General features: G+C 56.1%; 5 protein-coding genes across 5 annotated transcripts; 2 read left to right on the forward strand and 3 right to left on the reverse strand.

The window, feature by feature from the left end:
- The first annotated feature begins 28 nt into the window (after window positions 1-28).
- B0T15DRAFT_163260 (fungal-specific transcription factor domain-containing protein) lies at window positions 29-3138 on the forward strand. Its single transcript, XM_062862132.1, has 2 exons — window positions 29-1860; window positions 1925-3138. The coding sequence occupies exons 1-2, from the start codon at window positions 269-271 to the stop codon at window positions 2964-2966; spliced, it is 2634 nt and encodes an 877-aa protein (XP_062722837.1). The 5' UTR covers window positions 29-268; the 3' UTR covers window positions 2967-3138.
- Window positions 3139-3255: 117 nt separating this feature from the next.
- Window positions 3256-4436, reverse strand: B0T15DRAFT_529076 (HIT-like domain-containing protein). Its single transcript, XM_062869078.1, has 3 exons — window positions 4190-4436; window positions 3789-4137; window positions 3256-3647 (listed from the first exon to the last, which is right to left on the reverse strand). Exons 1-3 carry the CDS (start codon window positions 4346-4348, stop codon window positions 3364-3366), a joined length of 792 nt encoding a protein of 263 aa, XP_062722838.1. The 5' UTR covers window positions 4349-4436; the 3' UTR covers window positions 3256-3363.
- On the reverse strand, window positions 4437-7279 carry B0T15DRAFT_573929 (major facilitator superfamily domain-containing protein). The gene is made up of 3 exons (XM_062870941.1): window positions 6611-7279; window positions 6474-6547; window positions 4437-6415 (listed from the first exon to the last, which is right to left on the reverse strand). The coding sequence occupies exons 1-3, from the start codon at window positions 6833-6835 to the stop codon at window positions 4822-4824; spliced, it is 1893 nt and encodes a 630-aa protein (XP_062722839.1). The 5' UTR covers window positions 6836-7279; the 3' UTR covers window positions 4437-4821.
- Window positions 7280-7544: 265 nt separating this feature from the next.
- Window positions 7545-9617, reverse strand: B0T15DRAFT_529080 (uncharacterized protein). The gene is made up of 3 exons (XM_062869079.1): window positions 9193-9617; window positions 8549-9131; window positions 7545-8484 (listed from the first exon to the last, which is right to left on the reverse strand). The coding sequence occupies exons 1-3, from the start codon at window positions 9394-9396 to the stop codon at window positions 8039-8041; spliced, it is 1233 nt and encodes a 410-aa protein (XP_062722840.1). The 5' UTR covers window positions 9397-9617; the 3' UTR covers window positions 7545-8038.
- On the forward strand, window positions 9597-12123 carry B0T15DRAFT_529082 (SPOC like C-terminal domain-containing protein). The gene is made up of 3 exons (XM_062869080.1): window positions 9597-9939; window positions 9987-10601; window positions 10654-12123. Exons 1-3 carry the CDS (start codon window positions 9871-9873, stop codon window positions 11908-11910), a joined length of 1941 nt encoding a protein of 646 aa, XP_062722841.1. The 5' UTR covers window positions 9597-9870; the 3' UTR covers window positions 11911-12123.
- Window positions 12124-12190: the final 67 nt, after the last annotated feature.

Here is a 12190-nt window from a genome sequence, read left to right on the forward strand (position 1 = left end):
GTTTTTGCGATACTGTCTCTCCTGGCACTACACTAGACCCTGAAGTGGGCCGCTTCAAGTCTCGCCCCATCCGATCTCCAGGCTGTCCCCGCATCCCGACATCTGCAAGGGCAATCGGCTTTTGACCTCGACCGCACCGAAAAGCCTAACAGGGCAGACTTTCCGCTCCAAAGACAGCGTACCCAATTCGTACCATTCCCGGCATCGCGGGGTTCCCGCGCACTACGGCGAACCTGCGCTCAAGCGCCGTATCCACTTCCGTGGTACGATGCCGGACCACGACTCAGTTCCGGTCTCGCTGCCGTCCGGCGGGCAGGACGGCTACGGTGGCACTTTCAATGGTCCTTCGCCGCCGCCGCAGCCATCCAAGAAGAAGCCCAGACGCGGCACCGATCCCGCCAACCAAAAGCGGAGGTGCGTCAGCACAGCGTGTATTGCCTGTCGGAAGAGAAAGTCCAAGTGCGATGGCGCCCTCCCGAGTTGTGCTGCCTGTGCCAGCGTCTACGGAACCGAGTGTGTTTACGATCCCAATTCGGATCATCGCCGGAAAGGTGTGTATCGTGAGAAGACGGACAGTATGAAAGCGAGGAGCTCCACTCTCCAGATCCTGATCGAGGCCATCCTGAACGCCGCCGAGGAGGATGTACCGGCTATTGTGCAGAAGATTCGTACATGTGACAGCCTTGACGCTGTGGCTGAGTCCATCCTCAAGAACGATGCGGTAGACGATGAGGACGAGGATGTGAATGCGGCTGGTCGCATGGACAACGACTATGCCGCAGGCCAGTCGGTCGAGGGCGAGAAGGAACTTGCGCGCAAGATGGGCGAGCTTCGACTAGAGAATGGTTCTGTCCGCTACTACGGCGGCACATCTCACTTGATCTACGTGGGAGACGCCGCAGACGTTGTCGACGAGCCGGAATCCGACACCAGCCCGTCTGGCGAGGACCCGACTACCAGTTGGACCGAGGTCACCAAGGACACGCAATTAATCGTCCACCTGATGAACATGTACTTCAACTGGCACTACCCCTATTTTGCCACCCTCTCAAAATCCCTATTTTACCGAGACTTCCTCAGAGGGAAACCGAAAGGGCAGCCCAGATCTACGGTATACTGCTCGTCGCTGCTGGTAAACGCCATGTTAGCGCTTGGCTGCCATTTCACCAGCGTGGCCGGCGCCTTTGCGGTTCCCGGCGACAGCAAGACAAAAGGCGACCACTTCTTTGCGGAAGCGAAACGTTTGATAGTCGAGAACGATGAGTACGCGAAGCCAAGGCTCACCACGGTGCAGGCGCTTGCGCTCATGTCCGTGCGCGAAGCTGGGTGTGGTCGGGAGGCCAATGGGTGGGTGTACAGCGGGATGAGTTTCCGCATGGCACAGGACATCGGGCTCAACTTGAACCTCGGAGGGATGCACAAGGACTCGCTGGATGAACAAGAAATCGATGCTCGCCGGATTACATTCTGGGGGTGTTTCCTATTTGATAAGTGTTGGTCCAACTACCTCGGCCGCCTGCCCCAGCTGCCCAAGAACACGTACAATGTTCCCAAGTACGATGTCTTCCCAGATGAAGATGCCGAGCCGTGGTCGCCATACACCGACAGCGGATTTGATCGCTCATTCAAGCAGCCGTCTCGCACACGGGCAGCCGGGCTGCACCTCAGCAAGCTCTGCGAAATCAGCAGCGACCTCCTGCTCTTCTTTTACCACCCCAACTATATTGCACGGTCGACTGGCAAGAACGTCGAGCTCAAGAAGCTCAGCGAACTGCATCGCCGCCTGGAAGACTGGAAGAAGGAATTGCCCAGCGAATTCGAGCCTAAAGACGGCCAGCTGCCGCATATCATCTTGATGCAGTGAGTTCTGATGACCCCTCCCAATCGTTGATGCGAGCTGGGAAATTCTGACGCAAAGAAACAGTATGTTTTTCCACCTGCAATACATCCATCTGTTCAAGGCCTTCCTCAAATACACGCCGCAAACATCGCCTTTGCCGCCGCATGTCTCGCCCTGGCGGATGTGTGGTGCCAACGCTGGGGCCATCTCGAAGCTCATGCGCCTGTACAAGAAGATGTACGATCTGAGGCAAATATGTAACATTGCAGTATACATGGAACAAACGGCCTGCACAATACACATCCTGCACTTGCCGGAAAAGACGGCCAAGCGAGACATCATCCACGGGGTCAAGCATCTGGAGGAGATCGCCGAGGACTGGCTGTGCGCGCGGAGGGCGCTGAGCACGCTGAGCGTGTTGGCGCGGAAGTGGAAGATCGAGCTGCCGGAAGAAGCTGCTCTTGTCCTACAACGAACCGACGAAAAGTACGGGACCGTTAACATCTCGGACGTTCCTTCGCCAAATCGGTCGGTGCCCTCTGCTGCGACATCGCCGCAGTCGCCGCAAACAAACGACACGGCCACGCGGCCGATGGAACTCGACATGCCGACAACAACCATGTCCTCTGACACGATAAGCAGCCTCGCCGGATTGGGACCGAACCTGCACAATATACAAACCCCAACACGGCAAATAACACAACCAGTCACCACAACAACGCCCATGAGCCATCCGCTTTCCACGATGGGCTCCTGGACTGTCTCACCCGTAACACGGAGCATGCCCAGCTATGCACAGGCGTTCGCTCCTATCCATGCTCAGGCCAGCATGGGACCGCCGCCGTCGTCTTCTCGCCCGGGACGCCAAACCACCACCAGCTCCCCTTACGCCATCGACGGACAGGACTGGTACCTGAGGGACGGCGTGACCTGGCAGCAAAATTTCCAGACGTGGGGTCTTGGCACAGGCGCCAACGAGCAGTCGAATGCGCGCGGAAGCAACCCAAGCAACGGGATGGCTGATCCTTCCATGTTTGTGTTCCGGGGCGTTAACTTGGACGACGTAGATTCGGGGTTTGAGTCACTAGGAATGGGCAGCTTAGACCACTTACCAGGACTAGACTAGGCGTCTGCCCGGGGTTGCGGTTGCTCTATATATCGAGGAAGGAGGTGCGATGACTCCCGATCATGTGTTCGGTTCTGGGATGCATATATTGGCGCGGCAGACTACAGGCAGGAAAAGCTGGGAGGTTACTATCGCTACTTTCTGTTTGCAGGGACATCGGAACCACTAGATAAATACACCTCGACTGGGCAGCTGGAGCTGCTTACTTGTTCACGGCTATATATCCATCGCGAGAGGATTCTTAAACAATATAAGGTACCTACATTGCAATGTCCTACTACAATTTACCAACCAAAATTACAACACAAACGACAGTCGTCTATTCTAGCATCTAAGTATTAACATGCTCTCTACCGCATCTGTGACGGCCGATTCCGTCCGTCTCCCTCCGCACCCTTCACGTCCTCTTGCCTCCCCTCTCCTTTTCCTCTCGCTCCAAAGCCGCCAGAACGCCGCGATACACCCGTGCCTCTGCCTCCATCTCCTCCATGCTCCTTGCCACCCGGTCCGCGTCCTCTACCCGCGGGAAGGAGCCGCCCGGCTGCGGCCGCTCCCGCATGAGATCCCGGTCCCACAGCGCCCCGCCCACGTTCCCTTCCTCGGCCGCCATCTGCTCGTAGACGGCGTCCGAGGGTGTCGAGGGTGGCTTGGCTGTCGTTCCGCGGATGCGGGGGATCACGTCTTGGTAGTAGCATTGTATGTCAGTCCATAGTTGGGCGGTCTTTCTTTTTTGTAGTAGTAGTAGTAGGAGTAGTAGTAGTAGTAGTAGTAGTAGTAGTAGTAGTAGTAGTAGTAGTAGTGGGGTGTGCTGTTAGTACTTACGGACGTGCACGTGCGGAACGGTTTGCCCTGCTTCGGGCCCGTCTTGGAGGGCCAGGTTGAAGGATCCCAGCTCGGGCTCTGGTTCGAGTCCTCGGTCTCCTGGCCCTGGTAGTGTTGGAGTAGCACTAGTACTAGTAGTCCCATCTGGAGTGGAAGACGAGGAGGGCAGGAAGTAGTGGCGGGCCAGCATCCGCTGGACGCGCTGCACGGCCAGGAAGAGGTCGGTGAGCTCTGGCAGCGAGAGGTCTGTCAGGCGGCGGTGGGGGGCTAGCGGGCAGACGAGGACGTGGCCCGGTAAAAGGGGCTTGAGATTGACCAGGGCGAAGGAATGTGCCGTTGTGAGGAAGACCTGTGGGTATTGTCAGTGGACATGTCCGAGTGCAGAAAGGAGTGAAATTAACCTGGTTTGTGACGTCGAAGGGCCCAAAATAGATGGGCTCTTGCGCTGGAGGTGCGTTACCAATTGATGAAACGCTGCTCATTCTTACTGCTTGCCGTGTAGATTTTGTCAGGCAGAAAAGGTTGAGCAATTTGGTCCGGGATATCCTGGTCGTGGTCATGCTACCTAGTTGTAGTTATAGGATGCGGCGTATATGGTGTGCTTGCTGGGCCATTCAATCTGTTCAGTTCGGTGGGAAACTTGGAAGCCGTTCCATTCCATCCAATGTTCTTCTTGAGGTGATCTAAGTCGCCCCACCAAGCCTCGGCTACACAGTACAGTATCAATTAAGCATCTCGCTTCAATCTCACTTCACACACTCTCTTGAACTTATTTCGAGCCACGAGCTGGATCGCCAAGCTGAAGTAAGGTTGAAGACCAGGTGAACAACGCATACGAGTAGATTCTGCTCCACAAACCAATGTTTACGTAAGTATGCAATAACCGGAGCCATCATGAGCCAGCCTTAACCCGCCTAAACGCCAACAGCGACCTGGAGTCTCTCAAGCGCCCAACTTCTTAGAACCGCAGGCCCTAGTACCATACTGCAAGACGAAGGATCGAGGCTGATCTTCCCCGACATGAGTTGCTATGCTACACCCTAGGCAACAGAAGTTCCTCATCCTCCGTGGCGTCTTGCCGCACACGGTCTGAACTACTGCTCGAGCGAGCAGGGGCTGGCTCATCCTCTTCTCTCAGATAGACTAGTCCGGCTGTCAGCGTGATTCCCATTTCGCAGGCAAGAAACAGGGCAAATAACGTACCATGTGCTTTCAAGAAGAACGAGGCTGCCAGCGCCAATGCATAGGCTGAAGCCAACAGCACGAAAATCGCCTGCGGGAACGACTCAACCGTCGCCGCATACAGCTGATTGAACAATATAGGCGCTATGATCCTTGCGAAGGAGTGCAGCAACCCAATAGCACCCAGCATCTGGCCGACCCGAGCCGGGGGCACATGCTTGCTGACCGCTGCTTGGATCGTGGCCGAGCCCATCCCCCCAAAGGCCGTAACGACGGCGCATGCGACAAACACGGGTCCAGAGCGCGCCAGAATATACCCGACGACGCCCACGACGTCTGAAACCAGCGCGGCCCGCAGGATCCAGAGGTCAACCTCGTCAGCCCCGCTGTTCTTCTCCTCCACCGGCACAGTCGGTTCTTCTCTCGTCCTCCTAGCTGCCGGGCGCGTGCGGAATAGGTAGTTGATGAGAGGCAGGACAGCCACAAGGATGACGACACGAACCATAGACGTCAGGGATATGAAGCGGGAGCTTTCGAAATTGCCCCACTCAAAGATGTACTCGACATACATGACGATTACGGTTCCTGCACTCATCGCTGCGGCGAGCACGACCACGTCTATGAAGGCCAACACGAGAAAGTTCCGCCGTAGAACCCTGGTGCCCGGCCCGGTGGGAAACAGGATGTCGAGCGGCCCAAGGGGGTTCGAGGTCCGCAGTCTGTGGAACAGGCGGCCGAGTTGTTTTCCGAACGGAATCCTCGACAACAGCCCGCTGCATTCCGGCGCTGGCCCGAAGGCTTGCTGCTGCAGGGCGTACTTCTCCCGCGCCAGGAGTTGTTGCTTCCGGGACAGGGATTCCGGGGTGATGAATGCCATAAAGCAGACGAAGAAAAGGTGGCACCCGAGCAGGATGTAAAAGATGGACAGCAGAGAGCCCGTCCACTTGACAAGGTAGCCGGCGATGAGCGGCCCAAACGCGAGGCCGGTGAACAGACACGAGTGCAGGTAGCCGATTGCAACCCCGCGCTTCGAGGGCGGCGTGCAGTCGCTCGTGTACGCATGGCTCAACACGCTGCCGGCGGTGAAGGAGCCCGTGAGCCCGTCGAAGAAGGCGCCAAGCAGCAGGAACTGGTACGGCACGGTTTCGGGATACTTGGCGGCGAGGATGGTGATGATCTCGGCGAGGATGCCGCCAACGGAGCAGACGATCATCATGCGTTTGCGGCCATAGCGGTCCGAGAGCGACCCGAGCTTGGGTGCTGTGAGGGAGCTCAGCGTCCCGGTAAGGACGTTGAGGACGAGGGAGAAAGTAGCGACCTGTTTCTGCACGTCCGGGATGAAGCACTGGCGGTTGCTGCCGCCTGGTACAACGGGCGTGAAGGTGAAATCTGGATCTGCGGCCGACCTATCCGCAAAGTAGTGTCTGCATATAAGGTCAATGATTCTACATCGAGGTCAGCCTTGCAACCGTACTGTAGATGAACGAAAAAAAGGCCCCGTACAGATTCAGCCTTGGGACGATGGCGCCGCCAAAGGCGAGAGTAAATAGTGCGTATGGAGCTAATAGGAACCACACCTGCCTCCGAATGAGCATACGGGATTCTGCGGCATGGGGTTGCGCTGGAACACTTTTACATACGGTTGGTCTCTTCCACCACGGTAGGCCGTCGAAGTCGGCCGTCCCGGCCCAGCTGTCCTCACGAACACGGTGAGCATTCTTGCTTGTCTGGGCGCCTGCGCCCAATAGAACAGAGGTCTCAGTAATGCCCTCGTCAGCAACGCCGCTCGCATCGTCCTCGCGCGCTGTCCGGCGACTCCAGCCTCGAGACGAGTCTAACCCGTCCGACTCATTTGTCGACGTCATGTTCGAGCCAGCGACGGCACACAGCCCAGTGTGTTTGAGACTAGACTAGACCTTCTGAAAAGTGCCGTGTGTTGTGCTCAAGCTCCGAGGCAGAGCATGAGATAAAGGGGCGGAGGAATGGACAGGAGAGCTCCGTTAAATGATTGCGATCTCATCGATGGAGTACCGTTGTTTATTAGTGTGAGGGCCAGTGCACGTTCAGATCGTGCGAACGGACGGAGGCTGTGGGCGCCAACCGGGCGAACTTCGATCCCAGGAAACAAGTGTGAGTTATCTGGCGTGAGATGCAACAAGTATACAGCATCGCCCATGGGTATGAGGAATGACAGATTCGCTAGGTTGAAGCAAGATAGAGAGAGGTAAGAGTGCGCGACTCCGGACTCCGGAGTGTTATCAGAGTCCCGACCCAGACAGCCAGAGAGCCAGATAGGCTCCCTGGTACCTCTGTACACGTGTAGAGCTTTGGGCGTCCCTGTGCAACGGTGCTGGGAGTGTCTCCACACAAGCCACCCTCCTCCCTTAAGTAGCTTCAACTTTCCTGTTTTATCAGACTCACATTACCAGGTAGAGGCCCTGTCACTGACCCCCGCATTGCCTGCAGCTCAAAAGCATTAAAATACTCATACGCAGTAATAAGCGCGTCACTCATAAATGAGAATTATGAGAACGGATAGAGCTTGATTTCTAATGCAGACAAACTACATACCGACTGGATGAACGGCCAATGAGAGCAAATCCAGAGATAGGTGCCAAGCCACCTGGGCATGCTTGATTGGGCAGACCCGATATCGAGCTGGTATTGATGACGCACATTGTCCTCCATTGTCTCCGAGACCCAATTCCTCCGAGACAGGTACGGATAGAAACGAAGGTACCGACTCTGCGCATCCCGAATGACAGACCGCTGTTATGATTCTCCGGCTTTTCGCACCGTTAGGTCTCATGAAAGCCACGTTGACAAAACTCAAGACTACCTTTGTGGGCAAGTATAGATGCATTCTGACCTCTCTGCACGGCAGGTCGGGGGATGATGGATCGGAGAACTTTGAAATACGGCCATACCACGCCAATTTTGCTGATGTTAATGTGTTAGGACCATAATCCCGGAGATACACCGTACCGAGCCCGCTTCGACCTTCTACTATACACAAATCCCAAAACATGCACAGTCCGTGACGTACGACTGGTCCAAGAAGAACCCCCTTATAGCTGTTGTCCTGCAAAGAACTTCTTTGACTCGGCGCACCTGTCGCTCTTGCAGCCCGGACATCTTAGGCCCATCTGTGTCGAACAAGTAATCCCGCTGGCCAGGTGCGACTTCGCCAATTCGACGAGCGCGTTGATGAACACTGGACTGCCGTTCAGACTCTCCACCCGCTTGACCGTGTCGGCGTGTCCTGATCCCCCAATAACCTCCTCGTCGAGCTCATATAGCGTCTCGATGTGATCGGAAGTGAACGCGATTGGAATGAGCAGCAAGTCCTTGAGGCCCTTGGCGATGTAATTCTCCACCGTGTCTGATGTCTGCGGGCCGAGCCAAGGCTGGGGGCCGACCTGGGATTGCCAGCATAGCCGCCACGGATTGACGAAATTGAGCCGTTTCATGACGGCGTGAACTGTGGCAGCCACTTCGGCGGGATAGGGATCTCCTGCTGCTGTGTGAGCATCGTAGCCATACAATTTCAGGGGAAGGAGAGATAGTAGTAGACCTACCCCTGTTTACCACCGTCATCGGCAGGCTGTGGGCCGAGAACAGCAGCACAACCTTATCTCTCCTCTCCTCAGGGTACTCCGCCAACTTGGCCTCGATGTTCTGTGCGAAGGCTTCCACCAGCCCCGGATGTGTCGGCCATCGGTCAATGACACTCCATTTGATCGTCCCATCCGCCCCATCCTCCAGCGGACCCGCCCTTCCCTCCAGCCGCTGCCGCCACTTCCACAGCTCGTTTAGGCTGCTCCCGGTTGTTGAGCACGAGTACTGCGGGTACTGGGTGAACGCAACCGCCCGCCCGCCGCGGCCATTGCCAAACCCATCAGCCAGCATCTGCCGGTATGTCTCCTCGGTGAGCGGGTTCGCGTACCGAAAGGCCACGTACGGCTTGTGTGGCGCCGTCTCGGGCGAAATCTTGTCTAGGATCTTGCACATCTCGGCGCATTGGTACTCAGACCACTTTCGGATGGGCGAGCCGCCGCCGATGGCTGCGTATTGCTTCTGAATCTTTGGCGTGCGCCGGTTTGAGATGAGCGGGCCGAGGTAGCCCTGGAGGCGGCCTAGCGGGATGAGATCGCCATCGGCCTGGTGGGAGAGTTAGATGGCGCATCAACCGATGGTGCCGGAGCACGTAGGGAATACTGACGAATAACCTGCTGAGGAAGTCGCCCACTTCATCAACGGTTGACGGGCCGCCCATGTTGAGGAAGACCATGGCCGTTGGCCCGCGCGAAGAGTCCTGTGTCACAGGGTGAACGGGCGTCGCCAGCCATCGCACTTGCTGCGCAGATGACCTGGCAACACCTAGGGGCCGCAGAGGCCGTATCACGGCCGGTAGCCGGAGGACCATATCGGGGACCGAGACGGACACGGAGATTCGACAAAGAGCAGGAATCCCGGCTCGTAAGGGAAGCGCGGGATTTGCGACAATAAAACAGTCGGGAAAATTTCAATTCACATCCAACACGCTTGAGTTTTGGATGCTCTTCGGATTAGGTAGGTGGTTTACGGAGCGCATGTATTGTACCGGTAACCGGAGACCGGCTGCGGGAACCAGGAGGCCGACTTTTGCCATCTTGGCATGCCATGGATGACGTTGCACATCAGTCGAGGTTTCTTGACCAGTGAAAATCGAGCAATTACTTCCCTTACCGCAGTCACGTCACATGCTCCCGCGTTAGGCAGGCGCGTCAGCCTGGAGCTCGTCGCGCTGCACCATCTTCCCGTGTCTGTCAACACTCCATCACAAAGAAGATCAACTCTCTTGTGACGCGAGTTGGCACATCCATTGACTGGCCCCGAATCTGCACGCAGAAATAAAACAATGGCCTGGGGAGGCGACGATGACAGACATCCGGAGACGGACGAGGGCGAGGAGGAGTTGGATGAGACGGTGTGCTTTCCAACCAAGCCTTCTGAAGCCCGCTAACCTCTCGGTAGGACTACAAAACCCAAAAGGATGCCGTGTTGTTTGCGATTGATGTTAGCGCATCAATGCTCCAGCAGCCCCAGCAGCCGCCAGCTAGCGACAAAAAGACAGACGCGGACTCGGCTATTGCTGCAGCGCTGAAATGCGCTTATCAATTCATGCAACAGCGCATTATTACCCAACCGAAGGATATGATGGGCATTCTCTTCTTCGGAACTGAGAAGTCTAAATTCCGTGATGAAGCCGGGGGCCGCAGCGTATCCGGGTATCCCCACTGCTACCTATTCACCGATCTTGACGTACCGGCCGCCGAAGATGTCAAGAGACTGAAAGCACTAGTAGAGGAGGGAGAGGACGCCGATGAGGTGCTCGTCCCATCCGAAGAGCCCGCCTCCATGGCCAACGTGCTCTTCTGCGCCAACCAAGTCTTTACCACCAATGCGGCGAACTTTGGGTCTCGGCGCCTGTTCATCATCACGGATAGAGATGATCCACATAGCAACGACAAAAATGCGAAGTCGTCCGCAGCTGTGCGTGCCAAAGATCTCTATGATCTCGGCGTCGTCATTGAGCTGTTTCCCATTAGCCACGCGGAGAAGTCCTTCGATGTGTCCAAATTCTACGATGTAAGGCTAGCCTGACTGCTTCTTTGCGTTGGATGCTGAATTCGGGCGCCAGGATATCATTTACCGCGACCCAGCCGCCGAACCGGGTTCTCCGGACGAGGTCAAAACTTCCAAAGCAGGCGACGGTTTCTCCCTCCTGAACTCATTGATCTCCAACGTCAACTCCAGACAAACTCCGAAACGGGCGTATTTTTCCAACCTACATTTCGAGCTTGCCCCAGGCGTTACGATCTCCGTCAATGGTTACATACCTCTTCACAGGCAAGTCCCCGCGCGGACGTGCTGGGTTTGGACCGGCGGCGAGAAAGCCCAACTCGCGCAATCCGAGACCATAAAGGTGGACTCGACCACAAGAACGGTTAACAAATCCGAGGTAAAAAAGGCGTACAAGTTTGGCGGCGAGTACATCTACTTCAAGCCCGAGGAAGCAGCTTCTCTGAGGCATCTTGGGGACAAGGGGCTTCGTCTCATTGGCTCCAAGCCACGGTCCATGCTGCCGATGTGGGCCTCGGTGAAGAAATCCACCTTCATCTTTCCCAGCGAGGAGCACTATGTCGGCTCAAGCCGCGTATTCTCTGCGCTGTGGCAGAAACTGCTCGAGTCGGACAAGGTTGGGATCGCATGGTTCGTCGCTCGTGTGAACGCCAATCCCATGATGGTGGCCATCATCCCCTCGAGAAACCCGGATGACGAGGCGTCGGAGACCCCATATCTCCCGGCAGGGCTCTGGCTGTACCCGCTGCCGTTCGCCGACGACGTCAGAAACGTGGATTTGTCTGCACCACCGCGGCCTGCAGACGAGCTCACGGACAAGATGAGAGAGATTGTGCAGAATCTCCAGCTACCGAAGGCCATGTACAACCCCCTCAAGTATCCCAATCCCTCGTTGCAATGGCATTACAGAATCCTACAGGCGATGGCACTCGAGGAGGATGTCCCAGACAAGCCGGATGACGCAACGATCCCGAAGTACAGGCAGATCCACAAGAGGGTTGACGGATACCTGGCAGAGTGGAAGGAGGTACTTGCCCAGAAGGCCCAAGGTCTCATGGAGAGCAGAGCGGTGAAGCGGGAGCTTGACGAAGAGGACGATGAACGGCCGACCAAGCGTGCCAAGCCGACCACGAAGGCGGCAACTGGAAGTGCGATGAGCAATGCAGAGCTCAAAGCTGCGTATGAGAAGGACACCCTCAAGAAGATGACGGTTGTTGAGCTGAGGGACGTATTGGCTAGCAAGGGGGTCAGTGCGATCGGCAAGAAAGCCGAGCTGGTGGAGAAGCTGGGGCAGTGGATTGAAGAGAATGTGTGATCAGCGTATCTGTAATACTATGAATTTGTGCATGTTTGTAATAATCTTTTGGAGTCTTATTAGGGGCATTTCGTGCTTGGGAAAATTGCTGGCACCACAAATGTGTAATGACCTGGAATATTTGCAAACCTCGCCTGTCACGACTTTACTCAGTCTGGTGAACTGAGTATCTGAATATACCATCGCAGGCGGTGTTCCGAGGCGCCTGATGCGAATAGCTATAGCAACTTGGAAATGCATTTAAGCTAGGGTAACGGACTAACGCCACGTATGATTGATT

This window comes from Chaetomium strumarium (genome assembly GCF_033439665.1).
Source record: "Chaetomium strumarium strain CBS 333.67 chromosome Unknown B0T15scaffold_3, whole genome shotgun sequence".
Taxonomy (NCBI): Eukaryota; Fungi; Ascomycota; class Sordariomycetes; order Sordariales; family Chaetomiaceae; genus Chaetomium; species Chaetomium strumarium.

What these genes read in the sequence shown, in the direction of transcription:
- B0T15DRAFT_163260 (XM_062862132.1), top strand. Translation starts at nt 269, where the DNA reads ATGCCGGACCACGACTCAGTTCCGGTCTCGCTGCCGTCCGGCGGGCAG. An exon ending in CCGCATATCATCTTGATGCA is followed by an intron (nt 1,861 to 1,924) that starts GTGAGTTCTGAT and finishes GCAAAGAAACAG; the next exon opens with TATGTTTTTCCACCTGCAAT.
- B0T15DRAFT_529076 (XM_062869078.1), bottom strand. Translation starts at nt 4,348, where the DNA reads ATGACCACGACCAGGATATCCCGGACCAAATTGCTCAACCTTTTCTGC. An exon ending in CCTTCGACGTCACAAACCAG is followed by an intron (nt 4,138 to 4,189) that starts GTTAATTTCACT and finishes CAATACCCACAG; the next exon opens with GTCTTCCTCACAACGGCACA. An exon ending in CGTTCCGCACGTGCACGTCC is followed by an intron (nt 3,648 to 3,788) that starts GTAAGTACTAAC and finishes GCTACTACCAAG; the next exon opens with ACGTGATCCCCCGCATCCGC.
- B0T15DRAFT_573929 (XM_062870941.1), bottom strand. Translation starts at nt 6,835, where the DNA reads ATGACGTCGACAAATGAGTCGGACGGGTTAGACTCGTCTCGAGGCTGG. An exon ending in CGTGGTGGAAGAGACCAACC is followed by an intron (nt 6,548 to 6,610) that starts GTATGTAAAAGT and finishes ATTCGGAGGCAG; the next exon opens with GTGTGGTTCCTATTAGCTCC. An exon ending in ATCGTCCCAAGGCTGAATCT is followed by an intron (nt 6,416 to 6,473) that starts GTACGGGGCCTT and finishes ACCTCGATGTAG; the next exon opens with AATCATTGACCTTATATGCA.
- B0T15DRAFT_529080 (XM_062869079.1), bottom strand. Translation starts at nt 9,396, where the DNA reads ATGGTCCTCCGGCTACCGGCCGTGATACGGCCTCTGCGGCCCCTAGGT. An exon ending in ACTTCCTCAGCAGGTTATTC is followed by an intron (nt 9,132 to 9,192) that starts GTCAGTATTCCC and finishes CTCTCCCACCAG; the next exon opens with GCCGATGGCGATCTCATCCC. An exon ending in GATGACGGTGGTAAACAGGG is followed by an intron (nt 8,485 to 8,548) that starts GTAGGTCTACTA and finishes ACACAGCAGCAG; the next exon opens with GAGATCCCTATCCCGCCGAA.
- B0T15DRAFT_529082 (XM_062869080.1), top strand. Translation starts at nt 9,871, where the DNA reads ATGGCCTGGGGAGGCGACGATGACAGACATCCGGAGACGGACGAGGGC. An exon ending in AGGAGGAGTTGGATGAGACG is followed by an intron (nt 9,940 to 9,986) that starts GTGTGCTTTCCA and finishes ACCTCTCGGTAG; the next exon opens with GACTACAAAACCCAAAAGGA. An exon ending in ATGTGTCCAAATTCTACGAT is followed by an intron (nt 10,602 to 10,653) that starts GTAAGGCTAGCC and finishes TTCGGGCGCCAG; the next exon opens with GATATCATTTACCGCGACCC.